Source organism: Musca domestica, unplaced genomic scaffold (genome assembly GCF_030504385.1).
Source record: "Musca domestica strain aabys unplaced genomic scaffold, Musca_domestica.polishedcontigs.V.1.1 27, whole genome shotgun sequence".
Taxonomy (NCBI): Eukaryota; Metazoa; Arthropoda; class Insecta; order Diptera; family Muscidae; genus Musca; species Musca domestica.
Genome location: NW_026712286.1, coordinates 1,511,083 through 1,521,755, shown reverse-complemented (window position 1 = coordinate 1,521,755; position 10,673 = coordinate 1,511,083). Strand labels below are relative to the sequence as shown.

At 36.4% G+C, this 10,673-nt stretch overlaps 1 protein-coding gene across 5 annotated transcripts; it reads right to left on the bottom strand.

Moving 5' to 3' along the window:
- Positions 1-2,036: 2,036 nt before the first annotated feature.
- On the bottom strand, positions 2,037-9,955 carry LOC101889221 (T-related protein). 5 transcript variants are annotated; one of them, XM_005177205.4, is made up of 8 exons: positions 9,653-9,946; positions 8,549-9,579; positions 4,513-4,750; positions 4,026-4,146; positions 3,619-3,954; positions 3,022-3,514; positions 2,568-2,955; positions 2,037-2,438 (listed from the first exon to the last, which is right to left on the bottom strand). In XM_005177205.4, exons 2-8 carry the CDS (start codon positions 8,550-8,552, stop codon positions 2,108-2,110), a joined length of 1,911 nt encoding a protein of 636 aa, XP_005177262.1. In that variant the 5' UTR covers positions 8,553-9,579; positions 9,653-9,946; the 3' UTR covers positions 2,037-2,107. The 5 variants fall into 5 exon arrangements, with proteins under 5 accessions (XP_005177262.1, XP_011296400.1, XP_058980172.1 ...); XM_011298098.3 differs by having other exon boundaries at positions 3,022-3,511; XM_020040103.2 differs by having other exon boundaries at positions 2,208-2,481; positions 9,653-9,955.
- Positions 9,956-10,673: the final 718 nt, after the last annotated feature.

The following is a 10,673-nucleotide window of genomic DNA, read 5'->3' as shown; positions in this document are numbered from 1 at the left end:
TCTCTTTCTTACCTTTAAAAAACTAATTACAATACTGTTCAAAAGACCGCTCACCAATCAATTTATCATTGCTTTGAGAAATCATCAACAAATCAGTCTTCAAACATTATGATACCCTCCACCATAGTATGGAGAGTATATTAAGTTTGCTATTCCTCGAAATATACATTTTAGACCCCACAGAGTAATATATTCTTGATCAACATAAAATTCTTTATCGATTTAGCGATGTCCGTCCGTCTATGGAAATCACTCTGGTTTCCGAACGAAGTGAGGTAGGTTGATGAAATTTTACTCAAATGCATATTATGTCTGCAGGACTTTTGGTCTTGAAAATGGGCCATGGTATAGCTCCCATATAATGGTACCTCCTTCTTTCGGTATTTCGGTGATTTTAGCGACATTTTTCATCGGAAATGTTTAAAATTTTCTATTTGTACAGTCCACGCCTTCTTACAGTTCCCATATTACTGTACCTCCCGATATTCGGTACATTGTTAATTTTACCAAAAAATTTCACCGGAATTGTTTCAAATTTGGTATTTGGAGTTCGTAATGGATACTATAGCCCATGACAAAAAATTGTCCGTGCAGGTTCACCCCTTCGTATAGCCTCCATATAACGGTACCTCCCTATATTCGCTATTTTGATGATTTTAGCGACATTTTTTTAAAGTTTCGCATTTGAATATTGTAATGGCTTATGACAAAAGTTGCAGGTCCATGTATATAATATAATAATGAAAATTGCCCAATTGTCGAAATGGTGGAGGGTATTCAAAGTTCGGCTCGGTCGTGCTTACAGCTTTTTTCTTGTTTATTTTTTTATTGTCAGTTATTTGCTTTATTAATAATTTTGGACGAACTTCATATTTAAAAAAAAAATGAAATAAATCGAATTCAAAGAAAAACATCACATTAATTTTCCTTTAAATATTCGTTCTTGCGGACTCATGTGCTAGCCCACGTTTTTGAGCAGCCATGCTAATAAACCAATGCTGAGCTAAAAGTATTCCAGCGCAAGTGATCAATTTCTCTTAGTTTTTGTTAAACAACCAACCAATCAATGTCTACGTATTATTCGTTTAATTATTTTAAAACTAGCTTTGATAAAATTTAAAGAACACAGCAAAGACAAATAAATTGCAAAATGTAATAAAAAAATGAAATTTTTATTTTCTCTTTAACGATCTCTTATATGATTTTACTCAATACTGTAATAAACCAGGGGTGCTCAAAACCGTGTTCTAGAACATGAAGAGAAAAAAGAGATAATTTAAGAGAAAATTAAAATTCTGTTTTTCTTTATATTTTACTGTTCTATTTAATTGTTTTTAAACACGAATGTTTGCCAAAATAGTTTATAAAGCAAATGGATAAAAAATATTTGTATAAATAATGACTTAACACTGTTTTGTTCTTGATTTAAATAAGCAAAGAGAAAATTGACTGAAAACAGATATTTCTTCTTGAGCACCCCTGAATAAACACACATACACCCTCTAGAAAATGTCTCCTTCATTTTTTTCTCCATGGAGTAAAAAATAATTACTTCTCTCAGATATTATTAACAATTAACAATTCACTCTTTCACTTTTTATCAATGAAGCGAAAGCAGAACAATTTAATCGTCATACCTACAATCCAAAAACAAACAATTGCATTAGTTCTTAGGCATTTTTACTATTTTTTTGTTTAAAATGACTAAAAATGTTTAAATTCCACACAAGAACATTTTTCTGAAATTCTCTTACGAACATCTTAGTGATGAAGATGTTCGTAAGAGAATGCCCATCTTATTATTATTAAATGCACAATAGACATATTTTTTCAAAATAAACAGAAATATATTTTCTTAATTGCGGCTACTTAACTAGATTTTCTTTTTTTTTAATTTAAAACTAAAAACTAACTAATAAACAAGTTTATACTCAGACAGAGAAAATTCAAAGAGAGGCGGCAAAACAATAGCGCACCTCTCTCTCTTTAATTTGTTGATTAAATGTATATTAAACGATTGCATCTAAAGGCTTAAGTTTTTTTTCAAATACTATTTTAAATTATTTTACTTTTACTACAACTGAAGTAGAACACCCGAACAATTCATCTATTGTTGTAGAGCACTTTGGGGTGGTGTCAGCGGCGTCCAGGTGTTGCCTGATGCAGAAGTATTTTGTACAGGAGCTGAGACGGGGACGGAGGGATCGACTGAGGGGGCTCTTAGATGGCCATTGGCATTGGCCGATGATAGAGTTTCCAGTTTAACCGAATTCTCAACAGCATGGGGCGCATGGGACGCAGCGTCTGCCTTGAGGCTGTTACATTCCAAGGTCAAGACTGTGGTGGGTTCTTCAGGGGTTCTGTACAAGGCATTGTGACTGGCATTGTCCATGATTTTGGTGACTTCGACTGGTTCCAAAGCGGGTGGGACATAAGTGCTGCATGGTTGATGAGTGAAAAGAAAAATCATTGATAACTAAACTACATTTTGTTAGAAAATTGCATTATCCAGAGAGAAGAAGGGGTTGAAGGGAGAGAGAACGGAAAAGTTCGATTATGTAACTTACCCAATTTCTGAAACTAGGGGAATGTATTCCGTTTGATAGGCATAAGCAGCTGGATTTTGATATAGACCATAGTCGGCGGCAGCACCATTGTGCCATGATGTGCTGGGATAAGTCAGGGCACTGGGTCCATTCAAAACATTCGAGTAGAGCTGATGTGAGGTGGGTGACGTGGGTGTGGGATGATAAACTTGATGAGCTGGGGCGGCATATGATTGGGTGGTGGGCGAAACACTTTGGTACATGTCGGCAGAATGGCTGACCGTTGGCTGGGCCATGTTATACTGATGGGCATGGCCATGGGGAGTCAAGTGATGAATCGTGTAACCGGGGGAGGGTGTAGTGTAGGTGGGGGAGCCATTGTTTGTGGGCGAGGGAGAATTGTGGGAGGCTACGGGAGAAACGAAAGAAATAAGTACATTTCACTTTGATTTCGAAATGGTATTGTTATACTTACACATTGCTCTGGCGGTGTTGACGGCCATGGGACCCGGCACCGCTGGAGAACTCCAGTAGTTGGCATTGGTCTGCCATGTGGTGGGATATGAGAATACTGTGGCACTTGATGTGGGTTCGACGGGCATAAAACCCGATTGTGAATAGGAACTGGTGAAACAGGCACTCGATGTGGGGGTTGATCCAAGTTGGGTGTTGCTGGATTGTAGACTCGTGGGAGTCTGGGGTGCCGATGGGGGTTGAGGTGGTGATGCGTTGCCCGTGCTGCCATTGCTACCAGATCCTGAGACAATGCGAGGTCGACTGTATGGAGTGGATCTGTTGGAGGCATTTGATCGGCTACTCAAGGCACGACCATAACGATCGCAATTTCCCGACACCAAGGAGGATTCGGCCAAGGTATTGTGGTTTACCGGAGAGCTGGTGTAATGGGTGGGCGGTGGTATCAACCAACCATAGTGGGCATCATGAGAATACATCGTATCGGGGCGCTCCTTTGGGAAACGAAATTTGTTTTTATTAGTTGTTGTTCTTTTTAGTGGAAAAAATCCTGGGTCATGGAGAATGACGGAAGGGGGAGAGGGGCTTCTGTACTCACCTTGGCATCCAAGAAGGCCTTTGCAAATGGATTGTATTTTATTTTCAGAGAGGTTACCTCCTCGTTCTGATAGGCTGTGACGGCAATAAATTGTGTCTCCGGAAAGGGATAGGTAACCACATGACGCTGCTCCGAGCCCACGCGTACCAAGTGGACACGGGGCTCATATTTGTGTAGGGAGTTCAACATTATCTGGCCATTGCCATTTGTTTTGTTGGTCAACTTAACTTTGGCAAAGCTAATGGGTTCCTTCATCCAGTGGGCACCAAAGTTGGGAGATTCGGGGTGTACATAAATAGGATTGGAGGGAGGAACTTCGGCTTTGCCGCCAGGTACCTAGGGAGAGCAAGAGAAAGAGAAATATTTAAGAGATTGCTTTGGCGATAAAAAATGAGCGGACAACTTACCCATTCCCCGTTGACATATTTCCAGCGATGTGTATCCACTTGCACAAACTCCAAGAGCACGGTATACATGGCAGCTGGGTCCAAGCCCGAGGCACTGATCTTCACAACCGGAAACATGCGCCTAAAACACACACACATGAATTAGAATATTAAAATTTTGTTTTGTTCAAGTTTTTCTTAGAAACATGACTGCATCAATTAACACTTTTTTCCAGTTCGGATTTTCAACAAAACAGAAATTATTCCAAAGTTGGATGGATTGTTTTTCCTCCGCTTTTGTTTCTTCTTGACAGCGTGGCGGGAGGAAAACGTTAGAATCTCATTATTATTAATAATAATATTGAAAACAAGAACCTTCAAAAGTAATTTGCAAAAGAAAAATCACTTTTTTATCTTTTGATATAAACATTTAGCACCTTGGCGTGCAAATACAGTGGAACCTTTAGAGGATCAACTTTTTTGAGTTTCATGGGATTTTCGAACTTACCTTCCATTCTTGGTGACAATCATTTCATTGGTTAGATTTTGAAAACGCAGCCACAGCTCCCGATCATCCAGGGAGACATGTAAATTTCTCTCCAAGGCATTGGGGCTGCCGCGATTGCCCAACGAGTTGTGATTGCCGGTGCTGACCATGGCATCTGGGGCGTGTAAATGCTGAGGCGAATGTGTGCCATTGCTGTGGGGATCCACGGCCGATAAAATGTGTGAAGTTGACATGTCTTCTAAACAAAACAAAATAAACAGGAATTCCAAGAAAAATCATTAAACTTTCAGTTAGTCGGAATTTCAAATCAAAACAAAAGACTTAAGACACAAACTGGCTGTAACCGACTCCCACTGGAAAGTAATTCCCAAATTCAGCAACACATTCCAAACATAAATATTTCTTCTGTTTTAATTTCTTTGATTTTTTGTTCGATTTTTTTTCTCCCGTGGAAGTTTATTGGCAGGTGTTGTAAAAGCGTTCATAATTTTATTAATTTACAATGGCAATGCAAATAGCTTATAAAGTTCGTTTTTGTTGCTTTTTAAACCATTAGATTCGTAAGAGGCGACGACGGCAACGGCGGTCAAAGACCAAACACGCCGCCATGTGGATAGAATTGATACAATAAAAGTCTCTGTATTGCCCAAATAGCGGCCAAGATTTAAGAATTTTGTTTTCCTAAGCCGAAACTGATGGATGACTGGCGGTTCGTCTGTCCCTCTGTCCGCCAAAGTGGTGTTGATGGTATGTGGACGAGTGTCTAAATTACTCATGTCGGCATTTTTTTTAAATTTTATATTGCACATTTTAGCCACGCTCAAGTGAATAGTGCGACAGACGGACAGACAGACAGACAAAAAGAATAAGCGGTCAATGCGTCATAACTGTTTGAAGAGTAGAACAACAACAAGGCTTGCATCTCTCTGCTGGTGCTAGGCCATAAATGTGAGGGAACCCTTTTGGTTTATGGTATCCAGCCTAACCAACATTTTTTTTTGTAAGAGAGTGAGGAAAAATCACAAAACAAAAATGATGTTGAAGTATCCAAAAATAAAGTGACGTCTTCATAAACACACACACTCTCACCAATGAAAATATATTGATTATTGATTGCTGGAATAGAGTTAAGTATTACAACTCAATTCTTTGCCATCATAAATTCTCTAATTGCCCGGATGACAGATTTATTCAGTGAGCGAGATTCAAAAAAGAAAATCTTTGGAAAGTTCTTAACAAAAAGAGAAGATGTTGTAAGTTAATTTATTGGACTTTTGCCGGCCAAAAGGTTAACAAAAGCTACTGCTGCCAACTAAAAACAGAATCGAGAAAAAATCTATTAATTTTTTTTGTTTTTTGTTTCTAGGCCATAAATCAGCTACTCCTCCCGCTCTGAACACCACAGAAGCGGAAAAAATATTTCGAAATATCCAGCTCTATTATTCAGCGTGATGGATGCGTATTTGTTGTTGTCTTATTTTGATTTTTAGTTAGTTTTTTTCTGTATTTGTTTATTTGCCATTGATTAAACTTTGCCCGTCTTCTTTTCTGTTTGTCCAAATCGTGACTTCAATATTTACTTAAGTCAAACGCGTTTTTTGTTACGGTAAACAGTGTACATATGCATTTATATTAAAATGTATATATGTATATGATATGATAGTTAGTATCTAAGTTTGTATGCGTACTAGAGGTTGTGTGGATTGAAGATGAATTTTAAATTTCCATAGGTTTTAACAAAAACTTCCCTCATTATGTAATTGAAAATTGTGAAAAAATTGAACTGAACTAAAATTGAGAATTGAATGGAGAAATTGGAAATTTTGAAAGTGCATTTTTTACGAAACAGGAAATATTTACCAAATTTTCAGAGTTAAAGACTTTTTCTGAATTAAAAACTGTGTTGGAAAAATCAGTTGTAGTTTGCCATTAAAAAATGGAATATTTTTATTAGAAAACAATAAATATATCTATTTACTAGTGTTGTACATTATTTCAATATCAGGAAGGACAAATCTGTTATCGTAGTAACAATATAAGATTCTTACGGATACTGCGGCCGAGTAATATTTAATAAAAGTAAGTTTTCTTGGATAATTAAAAAATGCCCTGAAACGACCAGCCCTTTTGAAACCTCTATTAAACAAATAAACATTTTTTTACACAAATCAATACCATTTGAAAGAATCGAAGACATTTTAGAAATATGGCTGTTTGTCCGCCATACCAAAAGATCCCTAAAGATGACCGACGGAGACAGACTAACTATCGGTAATAATAAATTGAAAAATATTTTTATTTATTAAAGAAATCTAAACTTCAACAATATTACTAAAATATCAAAGGTTAATAGATAAAAGGCCCAAATACTACTTGAAAGACTACAAGTTTGTGTCTTAAGTCTTTTGTTTTCGTAGTGGACGATTTTTACTCATGAAGTTTGTTGTTTAAGTCTTTTAATAATATAACAAGTAAAGTAGCATCAGTCGATTTTGTTATACTAGATATAAGTATTGGAAATTTTGACCCTTTGTGGGTAAGATGTACAAAGACTGAATGGAATCGGATGTTAATTTTGCGTTTTATGAGCTTCATGGATACTCAAAAATATGACACTTTGTGGGGGAGATACCAGAAGGAGTGGATCGGTATATCTCAATTTCATACCATACCTTGGCTTAATTAAAATATTGTAATTTGTGTAATTTGAAAAGAACCGGATGCTCATTTCGGATTTTATGATCGTTTTTGTTATTCAAAACTTTGACCCTTTGTGGGGGAGGTACCAGAAGGAGTGGTCCGATCTCTATCATATTTATAACAGATCTCGTGTTTGTGTAAATATTAAGACGTGTCAAGTCTGAAAGGAATCGGATGTTTATTTCGTGTTTTATGAGCTTCATGAATATTCCAAATTTTGACCCTTTGTGGGGGAGGTACCAGAAGGAGTGGATCGATATATACCATCTTCTCACCAGATCTTTGGTTAGTAAAAATATTGTGATGTGTATAATTTGAAGACAATCGGACACCCACATCACGTTTTATAATAGTTAATAGTCAAAATTTTGACCCTTTGTGGGGAAGGTACATGATGGAGTGGACCGACATTGTTCATTTTCGCACCTGACCTAGCACTGATGCAAATATTAGGATTCGCAAAGTTGGATTATCTGTTTCTTTCTGTGCAGTAAATTATTTTCTTTGAAAATGTTGTCATATTGTGTGGCAGGTACCACAGTAGACCGATATTGCCCATATCCGAACTCAATTTAAATTTGATAATATTATTACGATGTAACAAGTTTGTACCAAATCGGATAATCCCTTCGAGTGTTATAGTGCGACCACCCACCAGAAAGACAGACAGACTGACGGACATCGCTAAATCGACTCCAATGTCCTGAAACTGATTTGGTCCAAGAGATCTATGGTCTAAAACCGTTATTTCGATGAGGCACGTTTTGGCTATGATTATGATTTTATGACTTTAATATAAAAAAATATATATATATAAAAAAAAATGATCATCAAAAAGCTGACAGATAATGCTTAGCTAGTCTGTAATGGAGTGTAGTTTTTGTAACGATTACGTGGATTTTCAAAACACTCAAAGCATGTGACTGCACATGATTTACGAACTAAGTTTCCTAAATAAAGTACAACCCAATGCTTTGGAAAATATTTACTTTTTTTGTTTTATAGGAAGAGAAACTATTTCATTGTCTTAAAGAGATTGAAAATAAATATTTGTGAAAAAGTTTCGTTTTTTTATTTTTTCTAATTTCTAATAGACTTTTGATTTCATAGAGAAAATACATTTTCTTGGGAGATAAAAACCAACTAGTTTTAGTGGAGTTTAAAAGGGAATAGGTATTTTAACACCTTTCTTTCGAAGCCAATCGTTTATGTTTCCATGCAAAGTTTGTGTCTTGAGTCTTTTGTTTTTCATGTAAAAAACTATTTCTTAAAAAATATGCCTTTTTCTAACATTTTTAATTAGAAAATGTAATAAAAAATTAAAAAAGCAACTTACGCATAATTTTTGAAGGTAGTTGTAATCCAAATGACAGTTCCGCTAAATTTCAAATACTTTTCCGATTTTTTTCACAGCTTATTGACACCAATTACTTCAAAAACTGTTTTCTTTTTCTCTTAGATTCAAGCCTTAGCACATATTTTGCCTCAATTAATTGAATTTATTTTAATTACTTTCCGTTTATTTATTTTAATTCTTGTTCTGATCCGGCGACAATTGTTTTGGTTTTTTGCACTTTGTTATTTTTTATTTTCACTTTTTTTTTTGTATTTCGCCAGGAGAGGATGGGGCGAACTTCTTATAATAAACGTTTAACACTTGCGTGTCAAATGTGTCACGCGCCACTTTAAATTATCAGCAAATGATACGCCGCGGGAAACGGATCTGACACACAAACGCCTCTGGAAATGGCTTGGCGTGCGTGCGTGTGTGTGTTTGATGGTGTGTGAATGTCAACTGTGATAAAATACCAAAATAAAACGAAACTGAAACTGAAACACTGCAGATTAACAGTTGGCTGCTTGATTGGCTGTTTATTTGATTTAACAACAGCAACAAAGGCGTTTAGATCGATCGATCGATCAATGGATCTTTTCTTTATTGAGGATCTCCCCCAGTCTTCTTTTGTCGCGATCTCAGTTTTTTTCTTTCAGTTTTTTTTGGTCGTTATGATAATTAGGTACTTTTCACTTCACTTTTTTGCGTTAAATTATTAAATTACTGTTAATTTTATGTTGTTTTTGTGTTAATAGCGGTTTACGGCTGTTAACGCACTTTATGATGTCTGACGGTGTACGGCCGCTGATTTGAGCTGTACTAAAATTTTGTACAAACTGTAATTAATTAGTATCCATTTGTCAAATAGCACTGGGTCCTACGCTCGGAGGGGCTGGTTGGACAGAATTCACTTTTTTTGGGTTGCTTGCTATTCTTGAGGTATTTTTAGAATTGCGAGTTTATTTTTAGATTTCAACACTTTGTTTGAATTTTAAGATTTTTTAAAATTTGTTTTTTTTTTTTGGATGCAACTGTAAACAAAAGTAAATTTTATATTAAAAATTTATATTTTTCGCTTATGATTTTTAAAAATTTAAAACTTACTTTTTCAAATTGATAATTTTGGATTTTTTGTTAAATAAACTATTGCTTATTTATTTAATATTAATCTTCAAAATCTATATTTTTTCTATTTTCTTTTGCGTTACTTTACGTTTCGTCAAATAGCGCGTTCACACCCGTTTGCGTACTCTGAAGCTAATGATCGGTGTTAATTTGTTCAGCCATCACAAAAGTTGTCGTTTTTCCTCATCATCTCCTCGAAACATCATTCACAAACCCAAACACACACTTGTTGCTGTTGTTTTTCTTGGCATTCAGCCTTTGAACACCTCTTTCGCCAATGGCCAACTCTTTCGCTGCTCTTTCAACTCATTGATGCTAATGGATGGCAGGTATCAGTGTGTCTCGCTTTGTCGTGTGACAAGAAGCTCCGCCTCATATTGGATTTCGTTGTTGTGCCCAGCCAAGCTGAGGCTACAGGTAGGCAGGCAGGAAACCATATTTGTTGTATCGCCCGTTCGGTCGGTCAGTCGTCGTTCGGCTTAAATGTGACCATTATAACTTAGTTTTGTTTTAGTCATTGCACGTTTGCGTACTGACGGTATTCGTAGCCTGGCAACAACAGGTAGATAGAATGGAGATCGATGGCTACATTGAGAAAAATATAAATGATTAGCTGAAGGAGCTCTTTGCGAGTCAATGAAATGCCACACAGGATCTCAAGATTAGAAGCCTTGCGAAAAGTGTGAATAAGCCTTTTATATGTAGGTGTGCAAATAAATGGATTATAGGTTTAAATCCGGATATGTCACCAAAGATTTGTCAAAGGAATTAGAGGGTATCATTTCACCTCATTTTCTATATAGCAACATAATTCGCAGCGTACTCAGAAATACATTTCGATACTATTTCCATGCTAAAAAGTGCGGAAAATATAACTATTTCGGAGAGAGTCCGGTCCCCCGTACCCCGGTGTATGTCCCTGAATATAATGAGGAAAGTGCTGGATAGGGGGGATATTTAATTTAGAGTTTGTCGTGGACTCCGTACGCCTAACGGATTC

What these genes read in the sequence shown, in the direction of transcription:
- LOC101889221 (XM_005177205.4), bottom strand. An exon ending in ATTGTCACCAAGAATGGAAG is followed by an intron (nt 4,147 to 4,512) that starts GTAAGTTCGAAA and finishes TGTGTGTTTTAG; the next exon opens with GCGCATGTTTCCGGTTGTGA. An exon ending in AATATGTCAACGGGGAATGG is followed by an intron (nt 3,955 to 4,025) that starts GTAAGTTGTCCG and finishes TGCTCTCCCTAG; the next exon opens with GTACCTGGCGGCAAAGCCGA.